Below are 16,562 nucleotides of genomic sequence, written 5' to 3' on the forward strand. Positions count from 1 at the left end.
AAACATGGGTTCTGAGGATTAAACCTGGGTCCTTCTGTTTGCACAGTGTGATAGAGCTGTCTCCTCAGGACTCTTCTCTTTATTTCTGTTAGCCTGTTCCCTTCTTTCTTTCCTTCCCCCCTTAGCTTTTTTTTACTTCCTAGTTGCTTGTTTGTCATCTTCTTCTCCTCCTCCTTTCTTTTGACGGGTCTTGCTATGTAGCTCTGGCTGGCTTCCTAGCTGCCTTCAAACTCAGGATAGAGTCTGGTCTGGCCTCAAAACTACAAGCTTTCCTCCCTCAGCATCCTGAGCATTAGAATTATTGGTAGATGCCACCAGGACCAGGACCTGCACAGTTAATATATATTTTTTTGGGGGGGAAAGCCTTATCTTTCTGTAAAAGGCTTTATTTTTCTGGGCCCAGTCAGAAGCAGGTAGAGGCCCAGCCAGGTAGTCCAGAGGCCGTTCTTATCCTTGCAGCTGCTGGGTGTGCACCTAATGATGGAATCTTTCTTCTGCCCTGGAGACACACTTCTTTCTTCCCCATCTCTTAGCAGCCTTTCCAGAGTTCAAACTTCCCCAGAGGCAGCAGAGACTGTGACCAACCCCAAGGATCAGGCAAAGCCTCCTAGTTTCCTGCCTCTCGACTCCAGCCACCCCTCTCCCAGTTCCTCTGCTGTCCCTTACAGTCAGGGATCTTTATTTTATTGACTTTGCCTGCTACAAATAACCCTCTGTCCAGTGGCTATCAGTCAGCTGCCGCAGGTGTTAGTATCCCTTGCTTAAACATTCTCTACAGCCCTCACATCACTCTTCTTTATAATTTGTAGAAAGTTGGTTTCTTGTCTTTTGATCATCTCTAGGCCAAGACTAATTTGAGAACACCAAGAGGGCGGTGATTCTCAACCTTCCTAATGTCGAGGCCTTTTAATGCAGTTCCTCATGTTGTGGTGACCCCCCAACCATAAAATCGTTTTTGTTGCTACTTCATAATTGTAATTTTGCTACTGTTATGAATCATAATGTAAATATCTGTGTTTTCCAGTGGTCTTAGGTGACCCCTGCTGAGTCCTGCTGCAGTAGGGTCTAGTGCATTTACCATTCCCTTCCATTTTTGTTGCTTTAATTCGAAGTCCCACCAAGGTAGTTTCTGATGAAAAGTCCATGGATGAGGCTGGAGGTGGAGGTCGGTGCTACTGTGCTTGCCTGGCAAGGGCAAGGTCATGGGTCCCACACTCAGTACTGACCCCCTGCCTCCACACACACTAAAAGTTGTCTTTAAAAAAGCAGAACAAAACATGAAGTAAAATCATAAATATCTCTTCTCTGGGGGAAGAGATATTCACATAAGTTTCTGCAACGGCTCTTTCCCAACCCTTGTGGACTTATTTCTCTGCCAGCTGTTTCCAGATGTGTTCTGGCATCTGTAACAGTGTGAGCTGGTATATGCTGCTTTTCAGAGGCATGAGTAGCACTCAACCCTCTGCCCTCCGAAGGCATCCTGGGCCAGCATCAAACCATGGGTGTGGTACCAGAGCATGACCTACCAGCCAAGCTTGAGCCAGAACAGAAAGTGCCAGCGATTCGATCTCAGAAACTCAGTTGGTTCACACCAAGGAGTGAGGTGGCAAAAGGCAGCTTCTGCAGAATTCCATGCAAAGTCTGGGTTGTTTTCTATCCGGGTCTGGCTACAAACCCCCCATGGGACCATGAAAGAGACTTGGAGTCCTGATCACACAGCAGATGAGTGGAGTCCTCGTCACCAGCCACCTAAAAAGGGCTCCAATACCCACTTCCCGGATAGGAAGAGAGATCCCAGATAGACACCAAGCAACGATCATGCGCCTACCACAGGGTCCCAGAGATACACATACAGCCAGGAACAACACTGAACGGTGGGCAGAAGGGAGAGGGAACTGGGGGCCTCTGACTCTCTAAGGACACGGGTATTTCCAGAAGGAAGAGGCAGCTTGCGGCTACAGTGGGGAAGGAAGGACCTAGGAGGACTGAGAACTGGTGGGTTTGGATAGGTGTGAGTGTGTGTTTGCTCAAACGCAGGCACACGCTGTTCACAAACTGGCTTGGAGGGGACAAAGCACTTCTCACTCCCCAATTGTTATGACTGTCTCTGGGTCGGGCTGGGAGAAGGCAAAGCAAAAGGCAAAATATTTAGGTTTTGTGAGGAACAAAATAGGTTAAGTAAAAATTATGAATTATTCTCTTCTGGGAGATATGATTCCAGACTGTGTCCTTGGGTGTCTTAGAGAGCTGGGTTTAAAGCTTACATTTCTGATCTGGATAATCTTGGTGAATAATTTAACCTCTCAGAACTCAGTTCTCCTTTGTAGAAAGGGTGGATGTGAAGACATCAATTTTTAAAGAGGTTGAAAATATTCCTTGGTGTGAACAAAGCGGCTGGCACAAAAACAAAACAAAACAAAAAACAATATTGATGGTCACTCCTGCTAATGATAACAATAGCAGTATGGTCTGGTTTGGAACTCAGCCTTCACATTGGGTCCCTTCCCTCTTTCCAAGAAACCTCCCCGCCCCTCCCCCTCCAACCACCTAGCAAACTGTAGCGAGCCAGCTTTTTCCAGTGGAGGAGAGTTCCTTCTCTTAGCCTTTATCTAAGGTTGCTTCCATGCAAGAGCAGTCCAACAAGGGCCAGGCTCCTAGAGTCCTAGCAGGCTGGAGCCCCGCCTTCCATAGTACTTGAGGCCAGCCTTTTGAGAGAGAGGCGCCAAGATCTGTTCAACTCAAGCCTGGCCTTTGTGTTGGAGCCTTGGGAGAAATGCTTAAGAGGACTGGTCGGCACATGCACTAATAAGATTAATTTGAAGAGTGGGAGAAGCGGGAGGGGGGACGACGGGGGGGGGGTGCTGCATTTGATTTAAATGTGCGGCGCACAATATGTGGGGGAAAGAACTCATTTCATGTCCCTGACTCTGAGACTGGCCTGTAGGAACCACAAGAAGGAAGTGGGATCCTGAGACCCTTGGGCCAGAGAAGACAGGCAGCTCAGCGTGGGCAGTCTGCTCTGGAGGGAATGAGCAATAGGAAGCCCTGACCAGGTGGTTTTATCACTACTTTCTTCCAGAAACATTAGCTACAATATCCAATGGCAGAGTGGGTGGTGGTGAAAGGTTCCCATGCCCAGCCTGAGTCTTGGAACTTTCGGTCCCACCCACTTCTTCCACCCACTGCTCGGAGCCACACACTGCATCGAATCCCAGGAAAGCTGTTTGGTAGGGAGGCCATCCCTGGGAACAAGCTGTCCCAGCAAGTGCTTGAGAATTGTCTTCGTCAACCAAACTCTGGAATTCTCACTGTTTCCCTCCCTCACAAGAAAGCTTTCAGGGCTGCCCCACGGAGGCTGTACAGGGCTGACTGGCCTCAAACCCACAGTCAAGGGGAGGACAGACAGTTGCATCCAACGCTGCAGTCTGGACCTCGTTTCTGTATGGGTAGGATGTGCTCCTTCTCTGTCTGTTTTCTTCTGCGCCAGTCTAGGAGGGAGCCACAAGCTCTCCCCTGTCCCGCAGATGATGGGTCTCTGACTCCAGGTGGGGGGCTGGGGTGGGGGCTGGGGAGGAGGGAGTGGGCTTCCTTAGAGGCAATGGCGCTGGGACTTCCTGGAGCTGGGAGGCACCTGGGAGGCTGCCAGGGGTTGACATGGGAGAAGTGAGGGCAGGGCTGTTCCTGTGGTCAAGGAGCTCTTGGCAGAGGTCTGGAGAGCCTGCAGAAGGCAGCCATGTGGTAGGTGGAAGTAGCTGTTTCCATTCTCTGTGTGGGTTGTTTGTTATACCCAGAAACAAAGCCGACCAGGCTGGCCTGAGGGTTGGCCAGGCGGTTTGCTCTGGGCTTCATGCCTTTACCCCTCTCTTGCCTCTTCCAGTTCCACTCTGGCATTCTGAAGTGGGGATACCTCTAAGCTCAGTCCCCTCAGGCCACTGTTCTGTCTTCACAATGTCCCCAACTCGAACCCAACTGAGACTTCTCTTTTAGTTTTCTGAGGCCTAGAAGGAATTGGCTATCTCTGGTCTTTAAAAAACTTGCTGTAGCCGGGCGATGGTGGCGCACGCCTTTAATCCCAGCACTCGGGAGGCAGAGGCAGGCGGATCTCTGTGAGTTCGAGACCAGCCTGGTCTACAGAGCTAGTTCCAGGACAGGCTCCAAAGCCACAGAGAAACCCTGTCTCGAAAAACCAAAAAAAATAAAAAAATAATAAATAAATAAATAAATAAATAAATAAATAAATAAATAAATAACTTGCTGTAGCTGGGTGGTGGTGGTGCACGCCTTTAATCCCAGCATTCGGGAGGTAGAGGCAGGTGGATCTCTATGAGTTCGAGGCCAGCCTGGTCTCTAACTTGAAATCTTTGAGCCTACGCCGGCTCTCAGATCTACTGATGCACGTTTGTTTCAGGATGACATTTTTCTTTTCTATGCCTGTGTGCTGAAGGTCTTCTCAGCAACTCAGGGAAGGCCCTGCATCAACTGGACTTTCCACTAGTGTGCCAAGCAATCCTGCTTCCATTTCTTCTGGGTGACTGATAAACGCCCTCACTTCACGGAAGCCTCATTCAGTCTTGGTGGTTGTGGGAGGGTAAATGCAGGCTGTTTTGCTGGTAACAGGTGTGGGTCCTCAGACAGGTGTTTTACCCATATCAACCCATGTGTTTCCACATCTGTCCCATTACCTCTATTTCACAAGAGGGGAAACTGAGCCCCAGAGGCAGGAAGCAACTCTCTCCAGGGTCAGTCATCTGGGAACAAGCAAAGCTGAGACTCTAGACAGGAGAGTTCCAGCAGTCTTAGGGGAAGCACCAGCAAAGTCCCCTAACTTGGATTAGGGAACACTTCTAGATCTTTCTATAGCCGAGACACACTTGGTGAGGAGTTAGCTGCGGAAGGTGTGCAGATGATGCACCAGACAAGGATTAAGCTGCAGAGATGCTGTCCCTGTCTCCACTCAGCACTAAATCTTAAACAGAAAAGTATTTGCCTCCTTTGCTATGACCTTGCTCTGTTTATGTCTGTACAGTATCTTGTCTGTGTAACGGGAGACTGAAGCTTTCCCATCTTCTCCTACAACTGCCTCTTCAAAGTCAACAGGTGCCGAAGGTTGGCTGGTTCACATCCCTGAGACTATACGTTTCTTATAGCCAAAGCCCATCTTTCTTCCCCCCTGCATCCAAAACATGGCTGGGATAGAGTTCTGTTTATTGGATTAATAAATAAAGGAAGTGAATAAACCAAGTGAGGGAACTATTTAGCTTCAGAAACGAAATGAAAAGAAGTGACAACTGATGTTCCCACTGCTCACCCTCATCCTTCAAAACAGCATCAAGTTCCGAGCAAGGGCAGCATTACATTGGCGTGGGCCAGTGGTTTGTTCTGAACCTCCGTCGCCTCTCAAACTAAATCGACGTTATACCTATAAATCTTTGTTTTATATTAATCTACACATTTTCAGCCTGATAAGGATGAGAAGAATTCTTCAGCAATGAAGAGGTTCACACTTTTTATGGAACATCCAGAGGGGACTCTACTTACGCAGGGAACATGGCCTACAAAACTAAGCACCGCATACAGCTTCTCCACCCTGTCCACGTACCAAAACCATCTTGGAGAGGTTTTGATTTAGTTGGTCTCACATGGGCCCCTCCATTGCTATTTTTTTCCCTTTGAGAGATGAAAAGAGGATCTGACAATGTAGCCCAGGCTGGTCTCAAACTCTTGATCCTCCTGCCTCAACCTCCCAAGTGCGGGGACGACAGTTGTGTGCTATGTGCAGTGGCTTCAACATTTTGGGACTTTCTAACTGGTTAAAAATCCGTCACCATCATTTGCCTGCCATTAAGGCACTAGGTGAGATCAGTCTCGTTTTCCAGGTAGGTAAAACGAATAATGATGGATCAGAAAGGCAAGGAAGTCTTAGCTCTTAAAGTGTGGCAGCCCAGAGGATAAGACGGTTTCCATCCTAGCACCTGGCCCCTGGTCCCATCACCCCCAAGCTCTGTTAGAAGACCCAGATTACTTGGCTCGAAAGGGAGTGATAGGAAATGACCATGATCCACATTCCAGATCTCTGGGCTTCACTCACGCCCTAGTGCCATGGGTAATGATAATCTCATGGGTTTCAACACATCATAAAAGACCTCCACATTGAGCGATCAAAAAGAAGAGAGAAGTAGACTCTTTACATCAGCAGTAGGGAGGTGATCTGAGAGAGGAAGAGAGAATTTGAGAGAATTAGCCGGTTCCCAGGGGATGAACTTCAGATTGGGGCAGAGTCATTCTGCCTATGGGTAAGTGAAAAAAAACGTTCCCAGCAGTCACCTTATGGCCTGCTGTGGCCTGCTTATCAGGCGACAGAAAAGTGGCCAGAGGCTGGGGGTGTAGCTCAGGGTTAGAACACTTGACTACCTTTGAGGAATCCCCTGCTTTGATCCACAACACTGGGGGTGGAAGGGAGAAGTGGGAAGTTGTCACACCAGGCTTCTGTGCTGCTGGGGATGGTCCCAGCAGGGTGTGAACCCACCGTCCATGTGGCTACCTGCAGGAACTGCGTGTTCAATGTGCATGTTTCTAAGGAAAGGGAGCTCAGCTTTCATCAACCTCCCAAAGATTAAGCGTGATAGTTGGCCATGAGTAATACACTAGACTGAAAGAAAAAAGAGGTGGCTTTTCACCCTACCCTGTCCGATTTGTCTGGTCGGAGGTAGCCAGGCTAGACTTGAACTAGAGAAGTAGCTCTCAGCCGTCCCTTTTGTGCTCAGTTTCTCTCTGTCTCCCTGGAGCGAGCACTCACTCACCGCAGCTTCCCCTATCCAGAGTGCCAGGCTCAGCTAGTGGTCACCAGCTGTCTCCTCCACTCCAGTCTGCGACTTTGCTCCCCGTGGCAACACAGGAGCTCTTGGTTTTTCATGTCTCTGCTCTTCCTCTATATTCTTGTGCTCCCAAACTGAAACCCATCCCCTTCCATTTCTACCTAGGTCCAGTGTCCTGTCCTTTAACCCCAAAGTTCAATGACCATGACATGATTATTGAATAGGCCCTTCCCAGCTTCCTGGTTTCGCTTACCACTCTGATTTACCCCCTCCAACATTCTGAGATGCTCTTCCAAGGTCATGGACAAAGGGGTAGTGCCCTGCTCAGCCCTTCCTCACATGGGTCAGAATCCGGGCCTTGCCTATTAACTTATACATGTCTCTGCATTGTTTTAGAAAAAAACATTTATCAATTCTATCATCTCACACATGCGTGTGCACACAGACATACATAGATACACACACATACATAGACACACACCACACACACACACAAAGAGAGCAATGACTTTTGGCTGTCTTGAGACAGAAGTTCTATTTAGTCTCATTTATATTAGCTGCTTATTATTCGTGGCTAATTTCCACATCGTACGACATTGTGGGATCAAGAGTGCCAGCTGCCTTCCACCTCAGAACCAAACTCTTTTCAGGTGTGGCCAGTCTTAAAGGGTTGCTCATCTGTGGCAGGGCTGTTCGCTTTCAATCTGGGGGCAGGGGTCATTAAAAGAGAGAGCCAGAAAGAGGTCTGGATCCTCTCCATCCTGTGCTGGATCCTCCCCATTCTGTGTGGTGACGAGCCTTGGGCCTCTACTCCTCTCTCCCGCTCAGGATGGGGAGCACAGAGCACCAGCCCTCCATGTTTTCTCCTGAACACCAGTTCCCTTTCTCCTTTCCCATATGAAGCACACAGAAGTGCAGAATACAAACACAGGTTTGAGAGAGAAGCTGGGTAAGGGTGCCTATGAAGTTCTCTCCCAGAGCCCTAGGGTTTTCAGGTTCTTCCTTAACCTGTGACTTTTTAAGACTGGGGTGTGGCTAGCAGGGCCCTTATACAACTCTCACAGCGTGTGTGTGTGTGTGTGTGTGTGTGTGTGTGTGTGCGTGTGCGTGTGTGTGTGTGTGTGTGTCTCAGAACAACACCCACACGACAGGAGGTGGCATCCCAGGAGCATGCCCAGTGTCCCTACAGGTTAACATGAGGACCCCTGCCAAATCAAGTGGAGACAAATATTTCATTCATTATTTCAGGCTACAGTGGTTAAGATGTGTCCTTGGGCTTCTGTCAAGCTCAGGAAAGCTCAGCCTAAGTGATTTTATTTCAAACCGACCTCTCCAGACTGTTGTGGAGAATTCAATGAATTGACTTCAGTTATGCCTCCGGTTCAGAGGCGGTTTTGAAACCAGCGGTTCCTCCAAGCTCTAAAATACTAAGCCATTTGTCCTAATGACACAGCAGACTCCGGACTCCCGAATACCACAGGAATATCACACCACTGCAAATTGCTAGGGCTGCTGAGTCTTCAAAAAGGGGAAATGAAACAAAAGCCCTGCACTGTTTCTGGGATGCCTGCTTGATACAGACAAACCAAGTTGTTTTGGGGACTAGTTTTCCTGGAGGAAGAACTACTCTGTCCAGTTGTCTGGCCCTAAGCTTTCTTTTGCTGTGCCTATCTCTCCGTGAACACAGAGTGGGCTCTTTTCTCTTTCTCTGGAGTTTCCAAAGCTTTTTAATGTCATGGCTAAGTGCGGAATCAGTCAGCACTACAAAAGGAGTCATTTAACGCCCAATTTCCCCAACTTTCCTATATTAAGAACTTTTACTGTAGCGTAGATAGTTGTTTTGTTTTGTTTTTTTGAGACAGGGTTTCTCTGTAGCTTTGGAGCCTGCCAGGAACTAGCTCTGTAGACCAGTCTGGTCTCGAACTTACAGAGACCACCTGCCTCTGCCTCCCAAGCGCTGGGATTAAAAGGAGTGCGCCACCACCGCCCAGCTAGGGTAGTTTTCATTCTCCCTCACCCAACAAACATTTAAATTGTCTCTGATGGCTCCTCTTTTTCTTTTTCCAAGCTGACTTTGACTTTTCTTTACAGCCCAAACTATTTTAAAGCTGAGGCCCTCTGACCTCTTTACAGAAAACTTCTTCCATGACACACCAAATGCTAATCTGAAAGCCAAGAGGAGGTAAAGGGTCTGGTGGGGGGGGGGCGAGTTGGGGGCGGTACGATATATTTGGCATCAACTCAGAAATATAGAAAACGTTGGTGCAACCACTTCCCCGGCCAGGATTCCCCACCCCACTCCCATCACCCTGCCTTCTACCACATTAATAAAGAAAGGATGTGGGCGAGTGAAACAGGACAGTACAGGAGGGACATTTAAGATGGTCACAGTGGCACATCCAGAGAAACCTACCCATGACCGCTCCACGCGTCAGTCACCGCCCCCCCCCGCCTCATCTTTCTCTCCCAACACCCGAAGTTTAAGATCAGAGCCTCCACTGCCACAGCTACACCCCACTCAACCACTCCTATGACACGTCGGAAGGATAGACACGGCTCCTAAACGTCGGGGTGGCAGGGTTGTTCTTAAGTACCGTGTACTTTTTTTTAGTACAGTGAGCGCACGAGCCTGGAACACATTAACTTGTGAACGGCATCCAACATACCCCAAGAGAATCCACCGCTCTTAAACAAAAAAGGGGGAGGGGGTACGTTACCATCCTGTCCCGAGCTCTCCAGATACTCTGTCAGGTCACATCCAAACGCACTGGCGGCTCCCTTTCGTTTCAGCTTCTGCTTGGCACCCTTGTTCTTCATGAGTTAGTCCCACAGAGGCTGACCCTCCGTCTCCGCTCTCTGCTCCGCACCGCTGACGAGGGTTTCGGGGTCGGGTCACCGGGGCAGAGCCGCGCCGCAGGTCGGCATGGGAGAGCAGATCGGGTCGTGCACCGCCCCGGGCGGGTGTCACCTCCCTCCTCGGGCTCCCGCGGAGTCTCCCCGGCGTTACTCCGCTGAGCCTTGCGAGGAGCAGGGGCCGGGGCGCGGCGGCGAGGGGACCGCCCCGGGGCTGTGAGTGTGCTCCGCCCTAGGCCCGCGTTCTCTCTTCAGACCGCTGGGGGACCGCGAACAGCAAGCATCCCGTCCCCTCGCCCGCCCTCGCGCCGTCCCTTTTTTCCTGTCTTACAAATCCCAGGATCGTCCAGCTCAGGAAGCGCTGGAAGGAAGTCAGCTCAGGAGGGGGGCGGAGGTTGGAAATTTTTGGCAGCTCTGAGTGTGTGTGTGTGTGTGTGTGTGTGTGTGTGTGTGTGTGTGTGTGTGTGTGTGTGTATGTACACGAGCGCGCGCGCGATCGAAGGAAGTAAGTGGGTGGGTTGAGGGGCGCAGGCTGGGGGAGAGATCGTGCTCGACCGAGGCTGGTCTGCGAGTCCAGAGATCGCCCAGGGCCGCCCCGGAGGAAATCGGCCTCGCGAGGACCGGCTGCCTCCCGCCCGCTTCCTGCCGCCAGCCCGGCTCTTTGCAAGGCGCAGGAGGCGGCGCCCGCTGGACTCGTCAGGGAGGGCGCGGGATGGGCGCTCACGAAGTTATCCTCCTTGTCATCCCAGTTCTGACACTTTCTATTTCAGTGCCTGCCTTTCTCCTCCGCAAACACATACAAGGATAGTGACATTAACAAGGACTGGGATTCCAGAAACCTGACCTACAGAGCCTTTTTTTTGGCCACTCCCATCTCTCCTAGCCAGGGTCTGAGGTCCCTGAAGCCCAGACGTCTCCTCTCCCACGCTGAGGTTAGGATACCCTAGGGCGAGAAAGGTGCAGCTTTGTAACCACTGCCCAGGAAGTTATATTTCTAGTTACAAACTCAAATTCACACACACACACACACACACACACACACACACACACACACACACTTGCCAACCTTGCTAAATGCAAGAGATTTGAGCAGAGAATCCGGGATTTAAGTGTGCTCTGTCATTTCTGCCATCACACAGAGAACAGTTTCCCAGGTTGTTTTAAAACTCGAGGCATGTGCCTTCAGGAGGGCATGTTTTCCTTCACTTAGCTGGAATTCCTTGACTTCTGTGTACTCAGCACACAGCGAGCACTCAAAGTCTTGTGCGTTAACAATTTGAAGATTAGATTAAACTTCCTGCATACATTCGAATCCATATATAGGCTTAAAGGGTAGGGATAGTCATATAGCTGGCAAAAAACATTATGGGTGGTATTTTAGTTACTGATTCTGCTTAAAGTCACTTATGCTTTACCATGACAGTTTATGAACTTTGAACTCTGACCTTTTCTGTATCTCAGGACATAACCTGATAGCTAGCCTACCAAATCTGGCCTACAGATGTGTGTGTGTGTGTGTGTGTGTGTGTGTGTGTGTAACATATCATGTTTTTTTTTTCCAAAAAAATAGCAGCTAATATTAAAGAATTAAGATATTTCTCCGTTAGGAATCTGTATTTCTGTCATCTTCTATGAAATGGAAGCTCTGGTTATACCACAAGGGTGTTCTCACATAGCCAGGACTGTGAGAGCTAAGACACGTTAGCTCCCTTTAGAGAGGAGCCTTCTAATCTGGAGCTCCCCCTCCCCCGCCTGTCTTCCAGCCTTTACACCTGCCTGGCCCCTGGAACCACTCGAGTTTGTGCCCAGTCCCCAAGCTCTCCTGCCTTCCACATTCCCATCTGTCTCAATGACCCCACCACTGGCTCGGTCATCCTGATGACCACTGACTCATTGCTCTACCTCCTCCTCCTTCCAAGCTAGCCCAGCCCAAAAGGATGAGTCCTTCAGGGTGCCGCACAGATGGGGAGGGGGGGGGCTCTTCATGATCAGGCCTCCTTGGTAGTAATCAAATACCCCTCAATGGTTAGAATACTCCCCACCCCCTTTGCTAAGGCCAAGCTCCTCCCATCCCCCTCATCCTAAGTACTAGAAACCTAGTGGGCACTCCTGAAGCCGGGCTGTTTATGCGCTTGCTTACTCAAATCTATCAAAGACTATGTTTCCAGCAGTCAGAGCAGAAATTCCTAAGGATCCTGTAAGCTGTTTGGATTATTTAATATATTGGCTTATTTCTCCTTTTTTTTTTCTAGAGAAGCATCTCTTTGCTTAGCAGTTTACCTCATTAAGGGATTTCAGAGCCTTATTTTTTTTCTCTCTCTTCTTGTTTACTTTAAGCAGATTCTTTTGTAGGACCATGGTGTGTGTGTGTGTGTGTGTGTGTGTGTGTGTATAATCAGATTTGGGTTCCAAAGGGTTCTTCCGTTGTACTGCGGATTTCCTAGGATGCAAGGTTATATGGCGATAGGGTAGGAATGTTCACTGAAGGAATAAGTAAGCTGTCCGGTGATAAGTTATGAATTTACTGGAAAGCGTTTTTGCTTACGGAGACCCACCACTGAGAAGCAGCTGTGGTTGCTTACGACTCCCTTACCTGGCACCTACTGAGGACGAATGGCTACCCAAGTCTTCCTCACCATTAATATACAGAAGACCGGCAACCAGTATTAATAGGTTTTAGCATCACTTGGGGTTACAACCTTTTCTTTACCCAGTTTGCCCATACGACTAGATTTAGTATCAGCAACTTCATCATCATTCCTCTCCCTCTCCAGGTAGCCTATTAAATGCTCAATCTGTTGTCCAGCCAGATGCATTTCTTACTGACTTCCGTCTCACCCTGCCTCCAGCTGTCCCTGTTCTAAAGGTGCTCGGATGGTATCTGGGGGTGAGATCAGCTGCGAGGGAAGCTCTTCCGTGACAATGACGGCTGTGTCTTATCTAGCCCTCTGCACTCCAGGGTTCTCAGGCCAACAAAGGACAGAGGGTGGTCAGGTAAACGGACTTTCAGAAAGCTGGCATCCAGGGCTCCATGATTGTACTTCTTGTGCACGGTGCCTGTTTATGTTACATTGCAAATGGCAGCTCCAAAGGTCCAGATGGGGTGGACCAAGCTTGCTTAGAGAGCATGCAAACTGCCGAAGCCACACTGCCAACCCCTAAGAAAACACAAGTAGCTGGGCAGTGGTGGCACACGCCTTTAATCCCAGCACTCAGGAGGCAGAGGCAGGCAGATCTCTGTGAGTTAGAGACTAGCCTTGTCTACAAGAGCTAGTTCCAGGACAGGCTCCAAAACCACAGAGAAATCCTGTCTCGAAAAAAAAAGAAAGAAAGAAAGAGAGAGAGAAAGAAAGAACATACAAGTAAAGAACTCCTTCATGAGAGTAAAGAAATCAGTTCTCCATCCTGACCAGTCTATTCCCCAGGGCTCTGCCGTCTCCATGACTATGAAAGCTAGTGTTGCTCCGAGCAGGACTTCCAAGAGCGAGCAAGAACAGTGTGAAGAATGAGTGAGAAGGGAATTAATTCCAAGAGTCTCCCCATCTCCAATACGGTCAGGGACAGTCTGCCTGTGTGCCCGCCTGCCTGCCTGCCTACCTAGCTCTTTTGGATTCCAGACTTGGAAAGCAGCGTCACTCAAGGTGAGAGCCCTACATATAGCTTTGCCCTCCCAATTGAAAAAACAAGTAAGGAGGAATTTGGGGATGGGAAAGATGGAAGGGAAGAGAAATGTTAGAAAAACATTTGACTTTCCCCCTCCCCCTCCTTCTCCCCCTCCTCTTCTTCTCCCTCTCCCCCCTCCACAGAGTCTAGATGTAGGAAGGCTGAGTCAGAGGCCAAACCAAGTTCCTAAGAACTGGGCACTGGTAAGGCTAAAATTCTCCCTACTTCTTGGCACATCACGTTGCCACACCAGAGGGCATCTAGGAAGAAATATTCTTTGGCAGTTTGAAAGGTAAGGTAGAGTAGACACTGACAGAATGGAAGATGAGTAGCTACATGTAATATTTGAAACAAGTTCAGAAATTAAAATTTCCTCACCAGTATTTTAGTCATGCTCTAATATCTTTACACTACATACTGTCGCTGTGTGTGTGTGTGTGTGTGTGTGTGTGTGTGCACGCTTTACTCTAATCTAAGAGGTCTGGAGATTTTCTGCGTTCCCTAATTTTTTTTTGAAATCACTGTGACATTTGACCAATATGCACAGCTTGCCCTGAAATGGGTTTTTAGCATTTCAGACTCTGTGAGCAGGCACAAAACTCACTTGTCCCACTCAACATGGGCCCAGAGGTTGCCAAAGAGCAGCGGGACACTTCCGTCCTGGTCCAGGACTGAAAACTAGAAAGAGAGCCAAATGTCCCTGCTGAATTGCTATTATGCCCCCATCAGAACCTACACAGCCCACATCTGAACTAGCACAGGGCTTAGCCCTAGGCTCCGAGTCTACCTTTGAATCTGTTTGGCTTGAGGCCTTTGATCAGGGGCCCAGAGAGAAAAATGACTGGGCTGTTCTTTTTTAAGAGGGCCCCAGAGTGTGGCCCCACCGTCTGGAGGTGTTTTCTGATCCCCCCCCCAGTAGCTACAACTTGAGATCGTTTCTTTTGCTATGTCTTCAACTTCTCAAACTGGAAAGTCTTGGCGCAGGAAAACCATCCTGCATTGACTTGGGATAAAAACCGTCTTTCACTTATTCCTGTAATCCCGGTTTGGTTCCGGTGCCTCCTCCTTCAGCCTCTGTTTTCCCTTTTCACTGGGTTCTGTACCCCTTGGGAACGTTGCCTTTTTTTTCTGACTTGGAAAAAAAAGAAACTATAGAAGGATCAGAGCCCGGGCTCCGAGCCCCATCTGTCTCCCTCCAGGGTCCCTCCACATTGGAGCAAGCGATTTTCTTAGGTGGGTGGGGATCTGTCCCCGCCCCGTTCATTGTGTTCCACAGTTTCCTGTACACTGCCTCTAACCCTTTACCAATCTGCCAGGCGCCGTTTAACACAAAAGAAAGGGGAGGGGGCAGGGACTGCTGAGGAAGAACATCCCTATAAATAGCCCTCTTGAGCGAAATTGTTTTCCTCGTACACAGTTGTTGTTAGGCCTTGACTCCCCGTAGTCTTCCTCCACAGTGCCCTCCCCTTCCACTCCAGCCTTCTTCTCCAGGACTTCTTGCTTTTTTCCCTCAGGCCTGCTGGGAGATGCTGGTGTAGTTGGGGGCTTGAGGGAAGCTGCAACTCTCCAGCCCAGGTTTTTGCTTCCAGCTGCAGGTAGAGGCTGTGGGCGGAGACGGACCTGGGTCCTAGGTCAGGCACTGCAGAGTTTTGGCCCTATGACCCTTGGTTGGGCAAATTTTCTAACCTTGCTGATCCTCAGGGCTCTCCTCTTAATGAGGGTGGCGGGAACACCTTATGGAGTTTCTCTGAGCATTGGAAAGGCCTGATGATTAATCTATACCTACATAGATCCTACATAGGTCCTGCATACACAAATGAGTCTTTGTTTGTTTGTTTGTCGGTCTCTTTTCCACAGAGTAAATCTTCATTTTCTTGCAGTTCATCCAGTGTTTCAGGGGTGTCTGCCCCACACCCCCATCCCCATTTGGCATCCTGGTTTCCTATCTCATATAAACCGGTTTGTAAGCCTTAAGCATATTTAATTTACATTTATTTATTTATACTTTCCTCAGTTCCAACACGAGTTCCAATAATTTACTTTATATTTAAGTGACTGGAACCTAGTAGCATTTTCAAAAGGGTAAGAGAGTCCCTTCCTGGAGGAGGGACAGTGCCTTTTGTAGGTCTTTGGGAGTGATTTTGTCATGGCTCACTCTCTTCTGTTGTCTCATCGATCCCAGGCTTCGCTTTCATTACTACTTTGGGAACATAGCATAGAGAAGTCAGCATGAAAATAAGAGGTAAAATAGTCACAAATGCACATTGTTGTCTCTGTATAACCATGACCCCCCACAGTGAATGTTTTCAGTTGGGATGATATATTCCTGTTGTTTCTCCTTATGTCAAATATATATATTGTAACTATATCTATATAGTTACAAAGTTGTAGGGTTTGGGGGTAGTGAGGAAGTGGCTCAAATTAACCAAAATCACACTTGAAAAATAATTTTACAATGTTCTGCATTTTCAATGGTTAGTACACAAGTACTGAACTCTATACGGATCCTAAATGAGACCTGTCAAACATGCGCAGTCTGATGTACTGTTATTTTTTCACAGATCTATGTGTGTATGCGTCCATGTCTGTATTCATGTCTCTGTCTCCATGCATTGCACATTCATTTGACTTAATGGGAGTCTTCTCTAATTCCTCTTGATTTATGATTTATAATTCCTAATAATTTAAAAGATCCACAGGTTTAGTCTCTAATCTTACATATAAAGCAGAGCTTCTATAATTAAGAATCTTCCAATGGATATTTTAATTCTTCCTGAGATGAGATGTCCCCCACAGTCCCGATTGCACACGTTCTGCCCCGTCTTCAAACTAGAAGGTGTTTTTGGCTTTTTCTTTAGACTATGTAGTCAGTGTTCGGTTGACTTTCATCCTCCCCAAATTGCTGAATTTCTAATAAGGTGGGATGTGACTTTATTTGTAATAGAATGGTTATGATATAATTAGTTAAGACTCAATTAACTGGAGCAGGGTGAGTCTCTGACCCAGTTGTATCCATCCTGGACACCAGAAGATGCCGTGGAGAGATGAAGGTAACTAGAACGATGCTCCAACAAGGCAAATGTGGTTTGAGTAAGAGTGGTTCCCAGAGGCTCATATATTTGAGTGCTTAGTCACCAAGAAGCGCTATTTGAGAAGAATTGAGAGGTGTGGATTTGCCATAGGAAGAGTGCCACTGGGAATGGGCTTTGAGTTTCAAAAGCCCACATCAGG

The 16,562-nt window shown here is 48.4% G+C and overlaps 1 protein-coding gene across 1 annotated transcript in view; it reads right to left on the minus strand.

Annotated features, from left to right (window-relative positions):
• The window catches only part of Arhgap31 (Rho GTPase activating protein 31), a 110,500-nt gene extending 100,367 nt beyond the window's left edge, over positions 1 to 10,133 (minus strand). Inside the window, exon 1 of the mRNA XM_005344987.3 lies at positions 9,533 to 10,133. Coding sequence (XP_005345044.1) covers positions 9,533 to 9,632 — 100 coding nt within the window. The 5' untranslated portion in view covers positions 9,633 to 10,133. The remainder of the gene's footprint in view (positions 1 to 9,532) is intronic.
• Between the last annotated feature and the right edge of the window lie 6,429 nt (positions 10,134 to 16,562).

Source organism: Microtus ochrogaster, chromosome 2 (assembly GCF_000317375.1).
Source record: "Microtus ochrogaster isolate Prairie Vole_2 chromosome 2, MicOch1.0, whole genome shotgun sequence".
Lineage (NCBI taxonomy): Eukaryota > Metazoa > Chordata > Mammalia > Rodentia > Cricetidae > Microtus > Microtus ochrogaster.